Here is a 27086-nt window from a genome sequence, read left to right as displayed (position 1 = left end):
TCATAATTTGCTGTCATTTTTAAATCTCTAAAAATCATCTTGTATCAATGGCGTAAATAGTGAATCTTGTAATTATTGTAAATTGTAAATAGTTTCTTGTATAGTTAGTGATAATATTTTGTGTTGTGAGTTCCATAATAGTGTACAAATCGTGATTGAATATTGTGTTTGTGTATAGTGGGAAAATCTTTAGTAAAGCCGACGCCGACAAACTGAACAATAAATATTACGAAAAATACAATTTGTTGATGCATAGGACCCTCACAAACTAACAGCAGGTATATTAATTACTATTGTTGTACTCGTTTTATTTCAGTTTTGTATATTTTAATAGGATTTTCTTTGTGTGTTGTTGGTTGTCAAACGCCATTTGTTTAGAACCGGGAATCTGAAATGTCATGTCGTAAACAACTGTCATAAAACAAACTCCCATTTTGAATTTACGATGAAATTATATTTTGGCCGGGCTCTATTTAAGTCCTGCTTGCATGCAACTGTCTTTGCATATACTGCTATCGTGTATATAGCGAAATTCCTGCAAATTCCAGTTTGACAGATGACTGACGACGGCCTTTTGCCCGATTCCTGATACCTCCAGATTTATTTGATTTGTCAGGCTTATTGATCAATTCACATAATTACACGTGAACTATTGAACCGGACTACATTGAGCTGTCCTTCATAACTCTATCTCAATGACTCCCCTAACTTTCATTATTCAAATCATAAACGGACGGACTTTTGCCACCTGGTTGACCTAAAGTTACCCCAATCAATGTTTTACAATCGACAACACAATTTCCTCCATCGATTTATTTCACTAATTGCGTATGTTAATATGCTGTCCTATCTATCCTATAGGACTAATAGTCGGTCGTTACGTTTGTTCGCAGTGAGACCAATGAAGTGGTTGGGAAGTGGCGAAGGAGATGGAATAATAAAAGTTGAGATGGATCGGGGTCCTCATCGTACTCAAGACGACGCCGCCGTTGGCTACGTGTTCCAAAGGGCTCCTGACCCAGAGTTCCACCAGTATGGGCCCAAGCAGCTCAGATGGGCCCACGGAGACGACAGCATCATAGATGTTAGTATTCGAAACGATTTCCTGTTCTCTCTATCTCCACTAAGTTTTTAGTTGGAGCAGCTTTTTTTGACGATCCCTCAATGGGAATTCCTGTTGACGATGACTCATACTTTTGTTTTCCGCTTGTGCGGATGAGTACTGGCGTGCATGTCAATTTGATTTCGCATTTTTTCGCGTGAACTGAAAGGAAATCTGTGAATTTCTATGAGCAATTAAACTAATAAAAACTTAAAGAAAGTTATGTGCACATATTGGGATATTGAATAAGTTCTCGCTGTTTCTTGTACAAAATAAAAGCTTTATTTAAAATAAAAGGTACAAAAATATTTCATTCAAAGTATTGGCCATCATTACCCACTACTTTCTTCCGCCTTTCTGGCAGCATATCGATTCTTCGTCGGAAAAACATATGTCTTTTGAGGCTATCCAAGAAACTATATATTCTTTAATATCTTCATAAGAATGGGAGCATTGCTCAGCTAGTTCATATGCCATGGAAGGGAATAGATGGAAATTGGAAGGTAGAATTTCTCACTGAAGCTAGGCTTTCACTGGTTTTGCAACTTCTCTGTCTCTGTTCGTATAGCTGTCATTTTTCTTTTAGGACTCTACTCTAACGTATCAGTTGAAGTCGCCTATTTCCCGTTATAGTCTCATTCGATTTGAGCAGCTCATAATAAATTACTCCCTGCAGATCCTGCCAATTGCAGACGAGAAGCTTCGAATCATGAATATTTGGTATTGCAGACAATGCTGATGCATGTCAGAGTTTACCCCACGATTTTCAATCTTTTGGATTATCATAGAGTATCCACTTTTCATTGCCAGTCACGATACGACGTAAAAAACCTTTTTTTTATTGCCGTTGAAGCAGTAGTTCACACGTGAGAAAAAGCCGTTTCACGTTTCTTGGCTTCAAATCATATGGCACCCAATGTCCTTGTTAATAGATCATTTCTAACACTTTTAAACGTTTTAAAACTGTTGACTTATCTATTTGTAATGTATTTCCAAGTTCTGCTTGGGTGACATTGGTCTTGATCAAGAAATTGCCCTAATTATTTATTTTTAAATTTTTTCGGTGCGACAGAAATTATTTTTGAAGCGTCGAAACTAGTCTCTGCATGTCGTAACCGACAGAGCATTGTCGCCGCAAGAATTATGTGTGCTTCACCTGCAAATTTCTGTTGAATAAAATGCATATTATCTGGCACAAAGTAGACATTTTGAGAACAAATAAAACAAAAAATTACTTTGTTTACACTAAAGTGAATCAGCACACATTAAAATTTAAAGTCAGATACAGTATTACCTTGCAGGTGCGTTCGAAATTTTATGTACTTGAGCACTGCTACTGCCGTTTATGAAGAAACAGCGAGAACTTATTCAAGGTCCTAATATTAGCAATCAATAATATTTATTTATTACAAATTATGTGTAAAGGATTTATTGATTAAATAATAATTAGAAATATGAAATATCTTAATTAAGATATTTTTCTGTATAAATTTAGTTTAGATTTTTTATCAGTATTAAATTATTGCTGTTATATAATTTCTTTATTACATTCGTTACATATCATTTGTTTTATTATCATTTCATTTTTATTTAATAGAATTTCATTATTAATTATTGTATATTAATTTTTATTTATGATTTTAATATATATATGGTTTTATTAATCTGGCATCTTTTATTTTTCCTAATCTTTGACTAATTTTTATATGTTAATTTCTTTTTTAAATACTGAGTTAACTAAAGCGGTTCTATTTTTTAATCTGCCAAAATTACAAGAGACAGACAGTAAAGCTTGTGAATTGTTATAGAACCATGACAAATGGAAGTACCCCACTGCCAACAACACGAAGGTGGAGACGTCGCCGCAGGCCGCCGTTGCCGCCGCCATGTCGTACATGGGCGGCGGCGGAGGTGGCGGTTCGCAGAATTCGGCGGGCGGCGTCCCCAACTTGTACGATCTCGGCCAGAGCAAGTCGATGGGTGGACCGCCGCCCGAGCACCTTGTCTACATGTCCGCCGCAGCCGCAGGTCAGATGCAGGGCGGAGGCATGGCTCTGCATCCAAGTGCGCTGCACCACCTCAACCAATCGATGCCGCCCCAGCAGCAGCTGCCGAGTATGAGGCACACTGTTCAACATCAGGTGAGCTACTTTTGGTTTTTAACAGATTTCTGGACTTAATGACGTCAAAGTTTTGAAGGAAGTGTGACCGAGTTTAATTCTCATCGGAACTGTGAACAATAAGCGGTCACGTAGTTGATAATACTAATATGTATTTAAAAACGTGTGCAAGAGCGTGCACAAACATATTTCCATTATCTAAATGTAGTAGAATATTGTTGTTTTCTGAACTCCACCAGTTTTATCGCGTTTAGGTTGATACCGTTGCGACGAAAAAAAAAAATATTGGCGGGCCTTGGCTCACTGACCTCTTTTACGAATTTGCCGAGTGTCCTCAGCGTATCAATTTGCACACACCTCTTGTGTCGACTTGGTCTTGAAATTCGGATTAAGGAAGTACGTGAAGTACGTTTCGTTTTAGCAGTAATTCGAAATTAATAGCGCGCCTACGACGTTCGGGTATTTGCCAGTCTGGCCTTGTATGTAATTGATTTGCGAATAGTTTAATACCGAATGCGAAATTATGACAAACAATATTGTTATAACCTCGACGCTGTAGTTTCCCGAATTGAAAATACGTCAAGGACTCGACGTTTGTTGCTTTAAAACATTTTTGCTTGTTGTATTAATTAAGCATCATTATTAACATGAAATGGTTTAATAAAAGGCAGGTGATGAAAAAAGGCTTTTTGTACTCGACATGTGTTCAGCGATAAATATTTTGTTATCATTATGTAATGTGGAGTAAATTACGACTCTTGTGTTATAAAATGGACTTTGTTTTACGGGAAAAAATTCAATTATAAAACGTCATAAAATGGATGATATATGCTCTGGTTTGGGTTGCTGTATCAATAAAATGGTTTTTATGTTACATATAAATGGCGGTAACGTTATCAATACTACTTCCCCTTTCGGCTAGGCCGAAACTTTCGATTGTAAACTTTGGACCGTTACATTCGTACGTCCGAAAAATGAAGGAAAAAGTTTCTTAATATAGACGAATGTTGTCTCGTTTTGTCAATATTATTATACTATTTCATGGGGAAAGCGGTTATAAGAATTTAATTAAAGTTTGGATGAACTTTTATTAATTTCTTTTTTTTTTCTTGCTTTCTTAAGGAATTTTGGTGTGGTTGTTGGTATTTTAATTCAAGTTGTGGCAACTTTATATCTTACATCTGGAAGCCTTTGAAAAAATAAACACACAGATATACAGCGGTGGCCAGAGAAATACTATCTTAACGTTAATTAGGAATCGCACACCTATAATTAAATGCAATCAAAATATTCTATATTTTATATAAAATAATTATACTATAATTTGTCTCCCATTATTTATTTTATATTTAAACCAAAATAATTTATACTTAAATTAAAAAATAAAAAACAAAATAAATGAGAAATGTGGGTGGATACAGAAGTAGCATACTTTTAATATAATATAAATATATATTTGTTAAATAATTTATACATAACTTTAAACAAAATTCTTAATATTTTGTTGGGTACCCTTTGTTCATTATCATCACTCGTAAACGGTGGGGTAAAGCTTTCTTCAATTAATGACCATAGTTCAACTAAATTTGATCCTTTTTGGTGTTTTAATTGAGATTATATGTCGTTCCATAAGTTTAGATCCAGATTTTGAACTGGTCAATCGAACATCTCTGCATTTTCATCTTTGAACCAATTGTTGATAACTGTGGATGTCGTTTTCAAATTTTTCATTTGTTAATTGCAGTTAATTTTGATTTATATTGTTGAAGATTTTCTATAAAATGCTTCTTACTACAATTGATAAAACCTTCATTTTGAAAATTTCAATAAATGTTTAAACAAAAGAAAATTAATTTAAAATATTTTCTTTCGTTAATTTTTTTAACAATTATCGGAATAAATTCGGGAAAGTGTTTTTATCATGCATAAAAATCCATGTAATTGGTAAATTATCGTTGGCAAATGGTTCCACTCTCTCATGACGTCTCTATACATGAAAAGCTCCATTTTAGTAATAATTTTTTGTAATAGTCCTGTACCAAGGAATGAAACCCCAAATCAAAATTTTTCCTTCACCGTGTTCCAAAGTTTTTGTAGTGTAACTGGGATACAAACTTTTATTAGGAGGACGATGGATTTTTTACCTTGTTCTGGATTCATCACTCCAAAGTACGCCAAAATTTGGGAGGATAAAACTGGTCTGCAATAAAATCCTCCTTTAAATAAAAATATGATAAATATAAATATTTAAAGATGCTGAATTCAGATTTGCTTCCTATTTTTCACTATCACATGTATATACTTTTTGTAAATCGCTCAAATTTTGCATTTTATTGGTGGTTCTTAATTAACGGGGCTCTAATTCGATCGTATTTGAAACCATCCTTCAGTTCTTCTCGTATATGCAACAAACGTGAAGGAAAATTATGGATATATGAAATTGTTATTAGAAAAAATTCAATATTCACAGTATACGTGGAATATATGTGTAGATATAAAAGTTGTAGCTATCTTAACCGGATTACAAGGAGACTACATCATATTTTCTTGTTTTTTTTTTTGGAATTGGGACAGTCGTGCAAGGGATAAGCACTACGTATTAAAAAATTGGCCAAGAAGTGCAAGTTTAATGTCTGGAGAGTCAAGACTATAAAAGAACCTTTAGTTCAATGTGAAAAAAAAATTCTACCACAACTCTATATGAAGCTATGTGTTAAGAAAAATTATGTAAAAGCATGAACAAAGTTTTTCAATATTTTAACTTCTTTCTTCGTATTAAGCTTTGGAATGCAATACGTCCCTTAAAATTCATTTTTAACTCTCACATTTAAATTTCTTCTCTGCAAATCATGGAGCAGTATCAGATAATGTGAAATATGAAATAATATGAAATATGAAATAATATGAATTAAGAAAAATATGAAATATGAAATATGAATAATATGAAAATGAAATAATATGAAATATGAAAAATATGATATATGAAATATGAAATATGAAACAATATGAAATATGAAACAATATGAAATATGAAATAATATGAAACAATATGAAATATAAAAAAATTTGAAATATGAAATAAAATGAAATATGAAATAACATGAAATATGAAACAATATGAAAATGAAACAATATGGAATATGAAAAATATGATAATAATATGAAAATGAAATAATATGAAATATGAAACAATTTAAAATATGAAAAAATATGATATATGAAACAATATGAAATATGAAATAATATGAAACAATATGAAATATGAAAAATATGAAATATGAAAAATATGAAATATGAAATAATATGAAATGTGAAACAATTTAAAATATGAAAAAATATGATATATGAAATATTATCATAATAAAAAATATGAAACAATATGAAATAATATGAAATATGAAATAATATGAAACAATATGAAATATGAAATAATATGAAATAATATGAAATATGAAACAATATGAAATATGAAAAAATATGAAATATGAAAAATATGATAATAATATGAAAATGAAATAATATGAAATATGAAATAATATGAAATATGAAATAATATGAAATATGAAACAATATGAAATATGAAAAAATATGAAATATGAAATAATATGAAATATGAAACAATATGAAAATGAAACAATATGTAATATGAAATATGAAAAATATGAAATAATATGAAATATGAAATTGAAATATAAAATATAAAAGTATGAAAAGTATAAGAAGTATGATAAGTATGAAAAGTAAAGTATAAAAGTATAAAATATAAAATATAAAAAGGGTTAGTACACATAGAGAGGTGCTACAATGGGAAATGATCAATTCATCGTGAAATTTCAATAGAAAATATGAAAAGGAAGAAAACTACAAAGTGAAAGACTATTAACAATTTGTAAATAAATTATTTAATGCTTTTGGATGTTTTATAACAGATTTTATGTACCTAATATTGTATTAGTCATTAAATATGATTTAAATTTGAATATATTTAAAATTTACGTTAAAAAAAATTATACGTGGTTTGTAATTTTATATATTATATTTCTATTCAGAAATATCTAATTTATGATAAATTATGCATAAATTCACAAGGAGGGAAGAAAAAAAAATGCAGTTCAATAATAGTAATTAATACAGTTTTGTGCAGTTTTAGTCTTATTCGAAAATTCTTTTTTGATTCCAATGGTTTCTTTACTGGAATATATTCTTGGAAGTTTTGTTTATTCGGTCGACGTCTGATTGTTCTACTAGACACACGATACTATGTGACTCAATTAATTTTTTACCTAGACGTCACTGATTTTTCCAATTAGTGTGTGAATAAAGGAGTTGTTTTTTTGTTAGGACATTTTCTTATTGTATTTCCAATTAAGGTTGTTGCTTCATATTAGTTAATAGGCATTGTAAACCATTTTTCGGAAACATTATTAGTTTTTAGCAATATCAACAATATTTACATCTTTTGATGTTTTGTTAATTATTATTTTTTTCTTGTCTGCATAGCAATTATATTTTTTTCATCTCACTGAAAGTGAATTGATTTAATAAAATTAATCCTAGTAAGGAAGAATACTAATTATTAAGAGTATTGATAAATACATTTACAAAGCATTTGGCCAGCAAAATGTCTGATTTTAAATTTTGTATTATTTCTCTAGCCACCACTGTATATTTGTGTAAATCAAAGGATTATTTCCAACTTATCTTATCTTATCTCTAGTTGCAAATATAATTTGCGGACGGTTATATTAACCGAATTTTGGGCACCTCCACAGACGGTTTCCGTCCAACCGCTCTTTAGACGGTGCGACAAGCACCTAGAGTACGGCGATACGCACTTACACATGTAGGTACAGTCTGGCGGGTGACTCGGTGAGTCGGAGAGCCGTGAGCCGAGAGCCGGAGAGGAGTAGCAATGCAGCTTGGCGCAGGCGCAAGTCGCTCGCTCGTTCTTTGTTAGCTCAGTTGGACGCCGTATGCCGCGCCTTGTGCTGTGATCCAGTGGCTCGGGCGTTTCACTAGCTGTCGGAGGCCGTTTTCCGTTTTCCGCTTTTTCGCCCCCCATCGCTCACCCACCAAACTTGTTGGCGGAGCTGCGTTGCGTTGCGTTGCGTTTTTGCCCCACCGGTGGAACGACACAGTTGTGACAGTGCTACCCTGTTGGTTTTGGTTTTCCTGGTTACTTAGTTACTTGTCCAAGTGTTCACCGACGACGAAATCAGTGGTTATGTGCTTTTCTAGTTGGATATGAAAGATATGGGACCCGATATGGTTGGTAAATTTGCTTTTAGTGTAGAGTTCTAGCGCCTATCTTTTGTTTACATTCGCGACGCCCGCCGAAAAAGGGGTGTGTTTCACTCTCTTGTCGGTCCTTCTCTCACCCACCCTCTACTACTATTGTTGTTGTTGTTGTCGTTGTCATTGTCGTGGAGGTTGTGGTTCTGTCGGACCTGGAGCCGGTCTTCCTCCTTACTTTTTCCTCACTTGCTCCACCGCCGATTATTCGTCTGTTTTATGTTTTTTTTTTTTCTGAATTGGACGCAACAGGTTTATGTGGGCTTTGTTCTTCGGCCAGGTAGCCATTTTCAAGGTGGGTTGGGGTGCCGGAGTCTGGTGTGTCTTGTTGTTTACCTCGGAAGAACGGTCCGGTGTACGGTGATGCCGTACGCATTCAACTCTCGCCGCTCCAGAGAAAAGCCGGCGTACGATCGATCATTGCGGACGTATTACGGGAAACATTAAACACGGGAAAAGAGCGAAAACCTCAAATAAACACGGTCTTGGACCGATGCCAGGAGGCTCTGGTGCACCGAGTTACGCCCCTTTTAGCGCAGAGAGGGATGGTGCGATTCTTGCACGGCGGTCCTTACGAGTTTGCACTCGATGCGGGGCTATTGCGGTCTAAATATTTGACTTTCAATTTTAACTTAATGAGTCAATAAGCTGATTATTATTATGTATCATTAAGAGAGCCACACATTTAACTTAATTATTCATACAACCCAATATGAATGTATTACTACAAATAAAACATAAAAACGGCATTTTGAACAAAAGAAAAATTGAACAAGGTTGGAACCTTGGTCTCCAATTTTATAACAGACGCACAACAAAAAGCACAATTAACAAGCATGTCGAGGATCAGCGGAGCCGCGGACCAGGGCAAGTGGTGTAAAGCCGATAATCTGCGAGGTCAAAATGTAAACAAACCAAAATGCGAAAACGCGTCCGTATTCGGACGACGTAATTCCAAAGGCAAAACTTCCGACCTCTCCGAACGAGAGAGACTCGGAACGGGGCAACGCCGCAATCCGATTATCGTGGTCGTGGTCGGCGATGTTGCCGCCACACGGCCAGTCCATCATCCTTTTGTTTAGGATGATGTCGTTGATTTGCACGTTCGCCCGCTTTTTCTGCTCCGACCATCGGAACCGTGACGGTTGGGCTGAATTAAAACTTTGTTTTTTCCTATGGGACAAATGAATTTTAATTGAAATGATCGCACTGTTGTCTTTTCCATTAAGAACCGGGATTAAGTTAACATTAACAAAGGACGACTTTAAAAACGATTGCCGATTGTTGTTTTAGAAACATTAAAAATTGCATTTTTTAAGTTTTTGATTTTGTATGTTGCTTAAGAGTTGGTATTTTCTCTGGAATTAATTTAAAAGTGAAGCAATCAATATATAATAATGATGAATTTCGATTTTGTAATGTTTCCTGTAAAAAATCAGCAAAATTAAATGAATAGAAATCGATTAATAATTGTCTTCACCTTCAATTACAATTATATCAATTAAAAAGGTTAATTAGACAATTAAATTTTTAAAAGTTTTATAAATTTATTCTGGAATGACCCAGATTAATCTTAAACATACAGTGTGGCCCATTTGGAAGCGGAACACCCCCAAAAGATTTGTATTTTTCATCCGATTTTGGTACTTTTTTTTTCAATTGCAAAGCATGAAAATATGCACAGTCGACTGTAAAATGGAATTACCACCCTAAGGTCGAGTTTCTCTTGAGGTCTGAATATGACAGAATATCAATAATATACTTTTACAAGTGAGACAACATATTCTCTGTCTTGGTGGGCTGTGTTATATAGCATAAATTAATGAATTTGCATATTTTTAAAGTAAACCTCTTGTAAGATAAAATATCCCAATAATGAGTAGAACACTTGTTAATTAATTTCTAAATCAATATTTATATTTTGTTTTAAAAAATATGTACATATTTATATTACAAAAAAATACATAATAAAATTATTTTTTACTTGTTAGTTCAGCAAATTTTATAGAATCGAATGAAAGAGTAACTATTAACTCTTATTTTATTCATTTCATATGATATTTCTAATGATATTTTATTAATTTTATCTTAATTCAGCTAAAATTAACAAATAACTAGTCTGTCAGTGTTTTAGTTAATTTAAAGTCCAAAATTAATTCTAATTAATTAATATTTTATAAATGTTAGATGTTTTCTACAAATTATTAAGTTATACATATACATTATTTTAATATTAGCAAAATTTTAATTAATAAACACATTTTTTATTGTAACTAAACAAATTATAATATACAATAGAATAAAAAAATAGATTTATTTTTACCAGCTGATGTCAAATGTTATTCTCGGTTTTTAATCGCGTGGTTTCTTGGACAATATCTCAGTGAGAATAAAAAAATTAAATTACATGTTTTTTTTAATTACTTTATCTTACAAGTAAACTCTTGTAAGATAAAGTAACCTAGTATTTTTTATACCACCTTTAACATTTCTAAATCGGTGTTTATATTTTGTTTTAAAAATAAATAAAATTATATCTTTCACTTGTTGGTTCACCAAATTTTATAAAATTGAATGAAAAAGTAACTATTACTCTTATTTTATTTATTTCATATAATATTTTTAATAACATTTAATTTTACCTTAATTCTACAAAAATTAACAAATAACTAGTATGTCATTTTACTTAATTCAAAATCCAAAATAAATTATAATTAATTAATATTTTATAAATTCTCTACAAATTATTGAATTAATATAAATCCAAATTGTTTTAACATTAGCAACAATATTTTTCTAAACGTAAAATATATAAAATTTTAATTAATAAACACATTTTTATAGTAACTAAACAAATTATAATAGACAATAGTACATTACAATAATATAGAATAGAATAAAAAAACAATTTTTTAATAATTCGTTAAATAATCTGAGTTATTTTTGTCAGCTGATGTTAAATGTTTTACACGATTTTTAATCGTGTGATTTCTTAGACATTTTATTGAGTATAATAGTTACTTTTTTAATTATATTTTTAAAGTAAACCACTAGTAAGATAAAGTAATCTAATAACACTTGTAACATTTCTAAATCAATATTTATATTTTGTTATAAAAATAAATAAAATCTTTCACTTGTTAGCTCATCAAATTTTTTAAAATCGAATGAAAAATTAACAACTATTTTTCTAATTTTATTTATTTCTTATGATATTATTTGTAACTGATTTTATCTCAATACTACCAAAATTAACAAATAACTCACTTTTTTAGTTAATAAAAAACAAGTTTAATTTTAAAATCTTATATTAATACTGTTTTATAAATGTCAGAAAAATGTTCTACAAAATAATTGAGTTAAAATAAATTCTAATTATTTTATTATTTGCGAGTTAAGAATTTTAATTAATAAGTTAATAGTAACAAAACAAAATATAATTTGCAATAAAATAAAAAAATAATTTTTTAAACCATTTAAAAAATATTTTTTTAAATCATTTGTCAAATAATTTATGTTATTTTAACCAGTTGATGATACCAATATCTCAGTGAGTTAATAGCATTGTTAAATAGACCTCTTGTAACATAAAGTAACCCAATAATTTGTATAACTTTTGTAACATTTCTACTTACTTTTTTTTATTTTTCACTTGATAGTGTGTTAAAATATATTCAAAATATTTTATTATTTGTGAATTGGTTAATTAGAAAAATAATATTTTTTTAAACTTTTTTTACACATTTTTGTAACAACAAAAAAAATATATTATACAATAATATATAATAAAAGAAAAAATATTTTTAAACCAGTTGTCAAAGAAGTGTTATTTGATATAGTTGGATCATATTACTAAAATTATTTCTGCCAGTTGATGGCAAATGTTATACACGATTTTTAATCACATGGTTTCTTAGACATTATCTCAGTAAGTCTCAAAAAAAGTTGACACTTTTTATTTAATGAATATTTTGTTCTATAAAATATTTAATCTTAATTATTATTACACTCTTTAAATTCTAAGATATTGATTATATTTTATATATCCACTTTTATATATCTTATTTTAAACATATTTTACCGAATTTCGATTCATTCCTTTTTTACGTATAATTCCAGTTAATATTTTAATTCTAATTTTATTTTTAATTTTAATAATAAATTGTTTTGATTTTAATTTAATATTAATATAAAATATAATTTTCATCCCAATTTAATATAATTAATTAACTGTACTTTAAATTTATTATTAAATAATCCTAAAATTATAATTTATGGCAACAGTTTTATTTTTAATTTTTATACCAATTTTAATTCCAATTAATATTTTAATTCTAATTTTATTTTTAATTTTAATCGTAAAATCGTGTACTATATTTGGTATACTGTGGTACATTTAAATTTGCTACAAAAATTTTGTTAGTGTGATTTTTTCAATTTTCATGACTAAAAATCTACTCGGTAGGTTTTGGTTTTATTTTTAAAAAAAAACCTGACATTTCGCCCACAAGTACAAGTACAATTCTTTACAATTGAAAAGAAAGTTTGTCACAATCAGACGAAAAATAAAAATGTTATGAGAGGGTGCAAATCGAAGTTTTATTAGGATTTATAAATGAGGTAAAAGTAAAGTAAGAAAGAAAGAAAGAAGAAAGAGTTAAATGAAGTAACAACACTTCGCCTTGAGATCGTATTGTTTATTCAATATAAATTGTAGTCGGCGAACAACAATAACAAATTGCAGCGTGCTATAAAGTAATGTGCGAAGGCAAGAATTTGATCCACGTCTCGCTGGTTCGAGACCGATTCTGTGAATAACAATCTTATTAAAATGTCACCGGAAACGGAATCGTTTTGCATATTCTCTTTATTTCGTTCGATACCAGAAAATCCGCGTTCCGCATTATAATATTCACCAATGTTCGATTTATCTTTACTGGTTGTTGAACTCTATGGAAGTTTTTGTTTAAGCCGATTAATTAATTGATGTTTGCTCTTCCAATTTGTACCCATTTACACGAGCTACGTGAAACAAACAAACGTATTCCATGTTTTCAATTTAACAAAACAACCTATGATGACTCGTTTGTTGGTTCATTTGTTGAGTTATAGTTGAGATAGTCACTAAATCGGACGTCATCAGTTTGGTCAAACATTTTCGGTGCTTGAAATGAATTCTAATGGTTGTTTTTGCCATTTTCGGATGATCTGAAGGTCACTGCTCCGACTCGAGACGATCACTGAATTAAATCAGTTCAATAATTCAATAAAATTTTATCTGATATTTTAATCCAAAGTCGGTGACAAATTGATGTTTTTATGACAATAATTTATTTACAAATATATTTAAAGTCATGGAAAGATTGATTGAAGTTAAATGAGATCAATTAACACAAATTAATCAGCTTAATATGACTAAATTTGGTACAAATTCCTGATTAAAAGAAATAAAGTGCAATTGAAATTGAATGCGACGAAAGTTTCATTAGTGCAATTCCTTTTGGACCGTTGAGTGAGGTAAGGCTGTTTGTCGCTGATGCAGGAAGCACAAAGATAGTTTTTGCGATCCGTGCGGAAGAAGTGAGCGCAAATGTCGCGTACGCAATGTGGGTCGATCCTTACGTACATGGAACGTTGTGTATGGCTCTAATTAACTGTAAAATAAAGCGTGGGCCACTTTAATGCCGATTATGGCGCCAGTGATGCACTGATGCAACGACTGTTCTCTATTATCTGTCAATTGTTCATTTAATCCAACTCACTTTGTGTTGTGGTTCACAGATTTACACACGTTTGAAAAAACTATTTAACTGGTGTGAATCACATTGTATGGCACGTGTAAATAATTAAGCGAACATTAGCTCCAATTTTATGTTCCTGAAAAAAAATGTGTGGTTCCATAAACTGGCGACAGTAATGGTATAATTACTGGCGTTACTCGAAACCAATGTGTCCAAAGAAACCAACTATAATAATGACTGAAAAGTTGTAATTTTCGTCCATTAAGCACATGTAAAAATTTTTTGTGCAGTCGAAACCTGAACGATTTGCATAAACACAATTGTTCCGAGTGTGTTATTTTCGTATGTTACATTCAGTTCCATCCCTGTTTAATGTGGAACGGTCAACGTAAATAAATACGTCCACATTCAAATGAGAATAACAAACTATTGTAGACAAGTTAGCATTTTTTTTTTAATCGCAATTGCGCCTTTTAGAATGTCTCGGTTCGGATGATGTATGTTTTGCTGACGGCGAAAATCTCGAATTCCCGGCAAAACGGTTGTGAACGCTTATCGGGCATGAATAAACGAGACGGCGTTCCTACGACAACCCGGTCTCACTTTACACGTGATTCGCTTCGAAGGGTGGAGAGGACAAATCCCCTGCTGCGTTATGAAATGCAAATGGTAACATCCGATATGTACCGTTGATCTAAAATTTCTATATAGCATTAGTAAGTAACACGTTTTATGCTGTATTATACGTATAAAAGATATAAACCATATTAGAATTTTTATATCCCGTGTTATAAAATAATTTTTAATTTAAATTTTACATAAATTTAATTTGTGATATTTTAAACCACGAACATGTATGTATTTATAAGGAATTCTTCAATTGTTTCTGCAATTAAATTATGAAAATTACATTTTTACATCTTCCTTTTTTAAACAAATGTATATACATAAAACACTGTTAAATAAAAAGACTATTCGAAATTAAAATTCTCATCAAATAAATATTACGCTTGTTAAATATCATTTTACACAGACTCATTTATAAATATACAATGGTGGTCAGAGAAATAGGACAAAATTTAAACGTTTTGTAAATTATTTCATAGAAGAATTGAATTCAAATTTTGCCCAGTCAGTATATAATTCACATCTTAGAGCAACTTTAGAAATTTTCTTGGTATTTGATAACAATTCGGCAATATAATTATTTATTAGTGGGTTTAGTTAAAAATTTATTAATATTATGGTCTCTTGCTAAAAGTAGTTTGGCTATTCTAATTTTGCAGAAATAAAGGGCATTTTTGCTGATTTTCTACCACAGAGCCTAATTTCTTTTAGTCTTCGTTTTATGGTACTCACCGACATATTTATTTCTTTATCATGAGAAACCTGATGAAAGGGTGTTAACAGCAAGTATTTTTATTTTCCTCTGTCTTGTGGTTTCTACTCCTTTTGGGAACTCCTTCCAGAAACGATCTATTTGTTTAAATTTAGATCTACCGCAATTTTACTCTGCTTCTGTATCGATAAATGGACACACAAAAATAAATTATAAAATGAATTATATTGAATTTACGGCTTAGTTGCTTTATTTATAATATCCTTATATAAATGTACGATATGTTTGGACACTTAATAATTATAAAATTAATTTTAATTAAAAAAAATTGTTCTTTTAATATAATAATTGGTTTAAAATTTGTTACTCTACATATGAGCAACAGTGTATTATTTTAAACGTATTTACTAAGTGTAATTTTGTTGGCCAAAGAAATAGCACATTCAAATATATTTACGTTTTGTTCCACTATTTAACAAGATTCTTGACAGGATTATTATTTATTTGAATAAATTCACTTTCAGTGAGAAGAATGAAACATTATACTCTAAATAAGAGGGAAATAATAATTAACATGAAACATCAAGGATTAAATAAACATTGCTGACTGACATCTCTAAAAACTTACGATGCTTCTGAAAAAATTGTGTACAATGCTTATTAACAAAGGAAACAACAACATCCTCACTCCTTTATTGACAGAAATTTTGATTGCTGTTCCTTTCCTAATTAACATTAGGATAGTAACGTGAGCTATTCCTCTGGCCAGCACTGTAAATATTACAACAAATATTTCCTATTTTCAGTGAGAAGAATGAAATATTGCTGACATTTCTAAAAATTTAAGGTGCTTCCAGAAAATTGTTTACAATGCTTATTAACAAAGGAAACAAGACACTGAATTGAAAATACAATAAGAAAAAGTCCTCACTCCTTTATTGACAGATATTTTGATTACTGTCTCTTTTCTAGTTAACATTAGGATAGTAATATGTGCTCTTTCTCTGAGCAGCACTGTAAATATTACAACAAATATTTCTCACTTTCAGTGGGAATAATGAAACATTGCACTCTAAATAAGAGGGAACTAATAATTAGTTTACAATGCTTATTAACAAAGGAAATAAGACTCTGAATTGAAAATACAACAACAAAATGTCCTTTATTGACGGAGAATTCGATTGCTGTCCCTTTCCTCTAACCAGCACTGTAAATATTACAACAAATATTTCTCACTTTCAGTGAGAAGAATGAAACATTGTTCTCTAAATAAGAGGGAAATAATAATTAACATGAAACATCAAGATCCAAATATTGCAGACATCCCTAAAAACTTAAGATGCTTCCGAAAAATTGTTTACAATGTTTATTAACACAGGAAACAAGACACTGAATTGAAAGTTCAATAAGAAAATGTCCTCACTCCTTTATTGACAGATATTTAGATTGGTGTCTCTTTCATAATTAACATTAGGATAGTAACGTGTGTTATTCCTCTGATCAACCCTGTAAATATTACAACAAATATTTCTCACTTTCAGTAAGAAAAATGAAACATTACACTCTTAATAAGAGGGAAATAGTAATTAACATGAAACATCAAGATCTAAATATTGCAGACATCTCTAAAAATTTAAGATGCTTCCGAAAAATTGTCTACAATGCTTATTAACAAAGGAAACAAGACACTGAATTGAAAATACGATAAAAAATGTCCTCGCTGCTTTATTAACAGATATTTTGTTTGCTGTCCCTTTCCTAATAAACATTAGGATAGTAACGTGTGCACTGTAAATATGACAATAAACTTTTGAAATTAGAATTGTTTCATTTCAAAAGTTCATTCCGAACTAATAAGTTGGATGGAAATCGTCGGGGACGAAATGACGAAGAAACGATTTATCTGCTTTCGAAATGAATTTGCCCGTTATCAACGTGGAAAATTCTCATCCTCCAACCGAAAAATGACGTCTGCGACACTCGCAATTTATATTACAGATATTGTGGCGTTAGTGTCGGTTACTTTGACTTTCTTATTTGGACGATTTATTTCAAAACTGGAGATTTATGCGAGAGATAACTGATGCAGTGATTCTGACGGGACCAGCCAAATCGTTATTCCACTCCTGTGCCTTTCCATTATTATACCGAAACGAAGTTTCTTATTGGAAATTGGCTTTTTATGAAGTACTATTTGTCTTGTCGAATTTGTGACCGCCGATTGAGTTACGTCGACCGAGAAGCGTAGAAACCGTGCGTCCGCCCAGAACTGACCTCGACTATCATTTTCTGTTGGCTCGGCGTCCGGTCGCGAAGAAACGATCCGTCCAAAAAGCGTAGAATCGGTTAATTTATGTAGGTTTATTTAAATAGCATTTCTGATATGGATTTTTATAGTTACGGACATTTTATGATGATGGAACTGTTCAAACAGCTGTAGACACTAAAAATATAAAATGCATTTTATAATTGAACATAACGTTTAATGTGAAGCACTCGCATTCACTCACACACCCTTTTTAACGAGACAAATCGTCGAGAGGTGTTTAAGTAAGTGCCTCATTTTATTACAGGTTTATACACGTAAAATATGCCACTCACACTTTGGCGTTTGTCTATTTTAATAATAATAAAAATATTGAAAAGACATTTTTAAGAGAAAGTCGCAAAAGAGAAAAGACTTATTAATCCACTAATTAACGGTCCAGATACATGTTAGCAGTTAGCACCAAGTTTTTTGCACCGATCCGTCGAAGAACAGAAATAAGCATCGGTGGAGAGGAAAGCCGGTCTCACCGGCCGCGGCGATGCGACGACGGCGGTTGACCATGAATTTCGTTTAGTGAACCCGCGGGTTCCGATGAACGTGACGCCGTTCCGTTCAAGGTTGTTGCGAAAAGAACAACACACACACACACACACTATCATTACTCGACGTTGCCGATCGGCACAGAAAAAAAAAACAGGAACGTGAAGAGAGAAATGGGCGAGTCGGATCGGTAGCTTCGAGGTGCACTTCACTCGAGATTAGATGGATTAATGCATGCATGCGTCTGTGCATGATTAACATGAAACGCACGGATGTGATGGATGGGTTTAGAGTAGTTGCTGATGTAAAGAGGAAAAGCTTAGCCTCAACTTAAATATCATTTTCATTATTTCATTCATTATACAATATTTTAAATATTAGACTTTAGACTTCTTTAGTAAAAAAAATGAGTGTCATTAGTAAAAACAAGCTGGTTAAAAATTAAGTTGAAAATGGATAATCAAAGGGAGCATTATTGGCATATTTTATTGTCATACTTCCAAAAGGGCAAAAATGTCTGCAAGTTTAGAAAAAAGTATGTGACGTTTATGGTGACGAATGCCTTTCTGAACGCCAGTGACAGCGTTGGTTTGCTGGTTTTCGTTCTGGAATTTTTTATGTACAATGTATGTCATCCAACCACTTCTGATGACGACAAAATAAAGGTCTTAATCGAAACTAGCCGGCGTATGACAACTCGACAGTAACGGAGAAGCTGGACATGTCCAATTCAACCGTTTACACTGGCACTTGGCTACGTAAAAATTGAATGTTTGGGTTCCTTACGAATTAAAGAAAATCCACCTTACCAAACGCATTAACGCGACTCTTTGATGAATCGTAACCAAAACGACCCATTTCTCAAAAGAATAATAACGGGGGATGAAAATGGATTATTTATGATAACGTAGTCAGAGAATGATAAGGGATTAAGTAAAATGGTGTCCCACAATCGACATCCAAAGACAATATTCACCAAAAGAAGATTGTGCTTTCCGTGTGGTGGGATTGCAAGGATTTAGCCTACTTTGAGCTGCTTCCAAGAAACCTAACTATTGATTCGAAATTAAACGAAGAAATCAAGAAAAAACGTCATAAATTGGCCAATCACAAAGACGTGGTGTTTCATCATGATAACGATAGACTCACACCTCTTTGATAACCCGTCAAAAATTAACAGAGCTCAATTGGGAACTGATGCCATATTCACCCTATAGCCGTGACTTAGCACCATCCGATTACCATTTGTTTTGCTCCCTTTAAAACCATTTAAATGGTAAAACTTTCGATTCCGGTCAGGCTGTTAAAAATGAATCGGACCAATTATTCTCTTCTAAATTTTTCGAACGTGGAATTTTTTAACTCACCGAAAGATGGTAAAAGGTCATTCAACAAAATGGTCAATATTTCAGAGATTAATGTTTGTTGTTAATATAAATAAATTTGTTTTGAAAATATGGAAAAAAAACGACGTTAATTATCGAACAACCCAGTAAATAAATGATAAATCTTATTTAGTTTTCCAAATCTATTCCATTTATACATTTATTTCAACATTTTTTCCAGTCCTCGAGGCACTCCAAACGGTCATTTTCCAGAATGACTTTGAACACTTTCTATTTGGATTTTATATTCATAATCGACACAATACGATGTTCTCGGAGCAGTATTTTGTGTTTAGTAAATAGTCAGAAGTCACACGGAGCTAAATCAGGCTAATACGGTGGTTCTGGAACCATATTTGTGGCATTTTTGGAGTAAAACTCACGTAAAGAAATCCAATGTTTTCGGTATCGATTGAGATTTGACCACTAAGGCTCAAAACGCCTTTGAAATAATTATTGACTGATCCTTTTGATATGCCAACATCATCAGCAAGGCCTCTTATCGTTAATTGACGTTTTGAAAGCACCAATTCCTTGATTTGACTCACACGTTCCTCGTCAGTTGATGTGGATGATCGTTCTTCGCCTTCTTTAAACATTTTGTACAATCAAATGTTGTTTTTGAAAAGAGTTTGATCATGGAAGATCTTCTGCATCATTCTCAACGTTTTCAACGGTTATTTAATCTCATCCTTTGTTGCATAAATTCAGACATTATATGGTAAAAATCGAAAAATTCACTTTTTATGTCGTACAAAACCAAGTGTAACTCAAACATTAATGACATTTATGAAGTAATTTTTGACATGGATGCCTTTAATAGTGCTACAATCCTAAGAAAAAAATATTTCGTCGAAATAATTACCTGTGTAGTTTAAATAGATTCCGAGTACTTTTTGGACATAGTTGTATTTAAATATATTAAAACGGGCGATAGCAATTTATCTAATCCAAGTAAATTGCCAACCGAATTACTTCCGACCAATTTAAATGCTGTCAAAAAATCCGGATATTACACCGTTAACGCGAATCAGCTAATTTCTCAGTTCCCTTCCGTCCGGACGGTCCGCTAATTTCTCCCCGACCTGCCCCTCACCGACGTTCCAATAAAAATGCTAATGTCGCCATAGATGGCAAACTTTGGCACCGTTTTACTTTCTCTCCGGTGGGGTGCGGACCCGCCAACTTCCTTCGACCTTGTCCCATATAGATTTCAACCTCCCCCATCCGAAACGCACGACTTGAATGTGCGATCGTTAAAACTAGAAAAGCAAGGAGGAATGATAAAAAGTGACCTTCCATTTCGTACAAGGAACTGGGCAAATGTTTTATTTAATGCGAATGGCATTGAACGCGCGTTTGGGTGTAATTGGCGCCAATTTGAAGATTTTCCATCGATGTATAATAATTTGTTGTATTAGTCATAGTCTTATTAACAATACAAATAACAAGTTTTTTTTTTGCAGGTAAGCACTTCAGAGACAGTTCTCCTTCCTTGTTTAGCAGTAAGTACCTTTCTAATTGATCGAATCGATAGATTTAAAATAGATCAAAATACCATTACACAAACCGACTGAAAGAAATGTCGATTACCGGAAGCACAGGCGCTGACGCCGGAAACGGAACTTGATGCTGTTTTTACCCTCTTCCGTTTTTGCACAAACGATCCGACATAAAAACTGTTTTCGATAGACTTTAGCTAGTCGGTAAACAAACGCATTAAAAAGACTGGATAAGAACGAATGTTTCGAGGAAGACGACAAATGTGTGTCATAACGTTCCGCCAACAGGAAACCGAAAGTCCGACAATTAGAAAAGCGGTTATTACAAATAAAAAATAACCACCCACGGGTTCAGGGTGTGGGTAAAGTGCAGTCGCGTTCCTTGTTACATCGTCACACTCCGTTCTTCTCGTTCTCTCTGACACACCTGTACATTATACAACGCGCTGTTGTTTCGGAACTCCTGCCGTACGCCGACGTCGCGTATCAATTTTAATTTCCAGACCAATAAGGATATCGGTGTCCACTGTGAAAAGGGGATTTCGAAGCGGCGACGCGTTCATGTTTTGGAAACGGGGATGCATCGTACGAGAGGAAATGAGAAATGTCTGGGAAATGTTGAAAATAAAAATGTAACGATGTTTCGAGCTTCTAGCTCGGGTACGTAAGTCCGCCCGTAACAGTTCCGTAATCTAGAATTACATTTGTAATTGCACCGAGCCAACGATCATTTTCTGCATTATAATCCATTATTAGCGCACTGGAATTCTAATTAGTTATTATTAATTACATCATTCTTGGATTCTTCAAATTGAATCGATCGAAAATGTGTTTGACTATAAATAATAAATTAAAAATTTTGCTTATACTGATTTTTGTTGATAGTATAGGAAATTTGGGCCTTTTATGGACTAATGTTGGTCAAAAATAAATAAATTGAAGTTCTAAAAATAATAGATTTTTCATTTAAATTTTAAAAACGCTGTATTTATGTTCCATTGAAATTATTCTATTGAATCTATCGAATTTCAAGTTTTAACTGTATGGTAAATTAAAAATTGTCGTCCTAAAAATTGTGTGTTTTTGTTCCTTAAATTTGGGAGATAATAGGAATTCTTAGAGTCTCATTATTATATTGTTTTTATTATTATAAATCATAAGATTATGACGATGACTGTCCCAACAATCTTTAAAGTCTTAATCCCCATTGTGTCTGAGTATTTCTATCATATTTTTTAAATATTGAAACTTTTCTTCAGAATTTAAAGATTTTGGATATATTACAGGCTGAATAAAAGTATAAAGTAAAAATTTTAGGCTCCAAAAATAATGTGTGAGTATTAAATTTTAAATAATTACATGTAAAATCTGTTACCCCAGTGAATTTAAATGGGTACTTTTATCTCTCATATAAATAAGAATTTGAGGCTTTCTGACTGAAATAATTTCAAAATTAAAATTTTTGGACTCTCAAAACAAATGAATTTTTAATTAAATATTAAATAAGCTGTTAACTTATTGAAATTTTAATGGTAGAACAATTCCGAACTCCTTATAAACTAATTAAAGGCCCACAGTTAAAATTTTAGACTCAAAAAATAATGTGTGATTTATAAATTTTAATAATTGTTTGCAAAATCTGTTATATCGATGAATTATTTGGGTAATTTTATTTGAAGTTCTCATATAATGGGAATTTTGGGCTTTTTTTGGTTGAAATAATTTTGAAAGTAAAATTTTTGGGTTCACAAAACATATGAATTTTTATTTAAATATTAAGTAAGCCGTTCACTCATTGAAATTATATGAATGGTTCTTTGGAATTTGAAATTTTAATGGTAGAACAATTCCGAACTTCTTATAAATTGAATGAAGCCTCACATTTAAAATTTTAGACTCAAAGATAATGTGTGATTTTTAAATTTTAATAATTGTTTGCAAAATCTGTTATATCGATGAATTATTTGGGTAATTTTATTTGAAGTTCTAATATAATGGGAATTTTGGGCTTTTTTTGGCTGAAATAATTTTAAAAGTAAATTTTTTTTGTTCATAAAATAAATGAATTTTTTATTAAAATATTAAAGAAACTGTTCATTCATTGAAATTATATGAATGGTTCTATCCAATTTGAAATTTTAATGGTAGAAGGATTTCGAACTTCTTATAGACTGAATAAAGCCCCAACAGTTAAAATTTTAGACTCAAAAAATAATGTGTGAGATTTTTAAATTTTAATAATTGTATGTAAAATTTGTTATATCAATGAATTTAAATGAGTATTTTTATCTGAAATTCTATCGAATTTAAAATTTTAATGGTTGAAGAATTTCGGACTTCTTATTGAATAAAACTCAGAAGTAAAAATTTTAGGCTCAAAAACTAATGTGTGATTTTTGATTTTTAAGTAATTATTAATTCATACAATAGGAATTTTGGATTTTTTTTTGGTAGAAGGAATTCCAGAAGTAAAAATTTTGAATTTCAAAAATAAAAGAATTTTTATTTAAATATTATATTATTGAAATTATATAAATGGTTCTATTTAACTTGAAATTTTAATTATATAAGTAAAACTTTTAAGCTCAAAAAATAATGAATGATTTATTATTATTATAAGTATTTATATGTAAAAGCATTTACATTTAGTATTTCTATCACATCTGAAGTTTTCACAAAACAGGAATTTTGGTTTGATTTTGTTTGAGTTTTCAATTTATGTAAAAAGTAGTTAATTATCTTAGTGGACTTAATTGTTTATGTCTATCTATTATCTATTACCAAGAATCATTTTCTTACTTTAGTAAACACTTTGGATTCTATATTAAGTTTCAACTGCACGGTAAAATTACACACCCTTTTTAAAATTAATACAAAAATTGTTATTTTTCCAGTCCAAAATTTTTACATTTTGTCCAAATTTACCCTAAAAATTCCTCCTTTTTGTAATGTAATGTAATGTAATTAATATGAAGTTTGTAAAAGCTTTACTCACTGTTGGAATTAGAGTTATATGCGACTAGTATGTCCGAATATTATTAGAAATTACCCTGAAAGTTTACGTCATTAGAAAGCATTTAAGCAATAAATAAGAATGTATATGTTAAATTAATAAATATAAAGGTGTCGGAAAGCAATCTAAATGTTAAATTAATTAGTAGATTTCGTTTGTGAAATATCACAGACCGGAAGTGCAAAGGCTCCTCGTTTCGAATCCACGGCGTAATAAAATTCCGGACACTCGAAACGAGGAGTTTACTAGTCGAAATTAATAAAACCTCTGCTCGTCTGCGTAAGAGATCCGTCCCGCCATCAAAGATTCATGCCGTTTTAATATAGCCGCTCGTAACATTAATTCTCTGGAATTATTAAGAAAGGAAACTTTTGTTTAAACATCCGTCTTGCATAAATTAACCATTGCCTTTTTTGAGTCGCGAAAAACGGCCTTTTGTTGTCTGAAGGGAAATTCGATGCGCCCGGAAGCATTTCTGACGAAACGGGAACAATTTCAGGATTACAACGGGTTTATTTGTTTGCCAAACAAAAGAGGCTTACGGAGACTGAGAACGCATAAAAAAATACTCGAACGGGCGACAAGATAATTTAATATTGACAGCCGCGACATAGACTTGTTGTTGTAGTAGTTTTTTTAGTGGAGACGGCGCCGGCACCAGTCCCAGGTTTAAATCGCCTTAAAACGTCAAGGACCCCCGGTTTATTTGCAGCCCCTCGTGGGAGGGGCGGCGGAAACGCTATCGATCGCGGCTACCACCGAAACGGCGACAGAGGTGCTTAACCTAGGCCGGGCAGACCCGCATCGCAAATCGCACGCGCCCTCTAATTGTTATAGGAAACGGCGTCGATTTATTTTTTAATTATGCTCTTTTGCCTGTTCCGTCGGGCCGGTCGTTTGTTAATTAACTCTGCGGAATTGGAAAACTACTAAATGAAAAAGGATTGACATTAATTTGTGCCGTTAACGTTCCGAAATCCGCATTGTTAATAAATAGTTCAACATTTACTTTATTCTTTGTTAAACTCTGTCACCAAGTGTTGACGTTTAATAAACATCATATTGTTTGCATAATATCTTCTAAAAACTGTGTTACATATAAACCATATCGGATACGTGTGTGTCTGACAAGGAACGATAAGTCAAGTCTCGCGTCGTCGGCAGAAAACGGCCAAGCTTTCGAAGATGACGAATCGGATGGTAAAAAATCAGTTTCGTTTCACGACCATCAATCAATCAATGCTGTCGGCCAAAGTGCAAACACATTCCCTACTATATCATCTCCCGTTCGATAATCAGGAGTGCGGTGTACCCGAGGAAGAGGACGTCGAACAATTGGCGTGGATCGGATTGATTTACAAGTGTCGACGGACCTTTGGACATAAATCCATATGGAGGAAAAACAATATTACTTAATTAACTTTATTAATGATTATGGTAAAACACATTTCATTCCTTGTTTCCTTGCCGGGGTTTTTATAAACATTATTTATTGCACTTTTAATGTTTGTAACCATTGTAAAGTACTACAAGCTCAATACTTACAATTCGATAAACAATAATTAACGTTGTTATAATATCTAGTACGACTGTTCCGACATGAGTGATTTTCGTAGCGTTTATAAACTGACTTTTTTAAAAAAATATATTATTTGGATAAATAACTTCATATGTAAATGTACTTAATGAGCACAACCCAAAGAGGCAAAATCTGTTTGTATTTGTACAAAAACGAAGCTGCAGTGACATGTTAAATAACCGTTGTTGTGTAATTTGTGTAATTGTAAAAAGTGAATTGTTGAGAGAATTTGCCAGCACATGAAATAATATTCGTAGAACCTTGTCGCAGCGATAACGACTCGTTAAAAGCACATTTGTCATGACTGTTTTGTTGTCTTGCTACTATTTGCAATACAGCTCCGTTATTGCGAAGTAAACTGGAATTGCTATTATTAATTGTTTATCTTACTTAAAAATAAAATAGAATTAATAATCATCTTAAATTGTTTATAAATTCAAACAAAAATTGTGCGCACCATTGGGTTTCCTCAAAATCCAAAGAAATTCATCTGCATTGTTATCTTTTTTGTAGTGTTATATAAACGTATTATTATTTGTTTGAACTTTTGTTGTGTTATTGTAAGTATAAATTTATGTAATATAATAACTGATACAGTGATAAATATTATAATTTTTTGGTTTTAAGTGGTGTGATGTCTGAAAAAATAAGCTATTTCCGGGACTTTTTTCACCCGGATGATTGAAGAATATTGGAATTGATTTTTTTATTAAGTTATATTTACTTTATTTAAATTTTTATTAAAACATATTAATTGTTTATCATACATGAAAATAAAACTCAATTAATTAATAATTATATTAAATTGATTATTAAAATATTAAATAGTATAAAAAAAATTTGCGTAGCATTGGGTTTCCCCGAAATCCAAAGTCATTCATCTCTTTTGTGGTGTTATATAAAAATATTATTATATCTTCAAACATTTGCTGCGTTATTGTATGTAATATAATAATTGACATAGTGTTAAATATTATATTTCTTTGGATTTAAGGGGTAAAGCCCTCTGATGCCGAAAAAGTAAGCCATTTCCGGGATTTTTTTCACCCGGGTGATTAAAGAATATCGGAATTGATTTTTTTATTAAGTTATAGTTAATTTACATTATTTTTATTGGAAAATAATAATTGTTTATCGTACATGAAAATGTACGTAAATGGGTTTCCTGAAATCCAAAGTAATTCATTTACATTGCCATCTTTTT

At 31.6% G+C, this 27086-nt stretch overlaps 1 protein-coding gene across 5 annotated transcripts in view; it reads left to right on the top strand.

Moving 5' to 3' along the window:
- Positions 1-27086, top strand: part of LOC109606251 (maternal protein pumilio-like) — a 152035-nt gene continuing 124949 nt past the window's right edge. For 4 of the 5 annotated variants that reach the window (XM_049966983.1, XM_049966985.1, XM_049966984.1 and 1 more), the window contains exons 1-3: positions 1-278; positions 894-1084; positions 2911-3243. In XM_049966983.1, the coding sequence (XP_049822940.1) occupies positions 902-1084; positions 2911-3243 (516 nt within the window). In that variant the 5' untranslated portion in view covers positions 1-278; positions 894-901. Of the gene's footprint in view, positions 279-893; positions 1085-2910; positions 3244-8209; positions 8491-27086 lie in introns of those variants that run through there. The other variant, XM_049966986.1, reaches the window with a different exon arrangement.

The sequence above is a fragment of the Aethina tumida genome, chromosome 4, assembly GCF_024364675.1.
Source record: "Aethina tumida isolate Nest 87 chromosome 4, icAetTumi1.1, whole genome shotgun sequence".
Classification (NCBI taxonomy): Eukaryota; Metazoa; Arthropoda; class Insecta; order Coleoptera; family Nitidulidae; genus Aethina; species Aethina tumida.
Note: the sequence above shows the minus strand (reverse complement) of the source record. Positions and strands in the feature narration are given on the sequence as shown.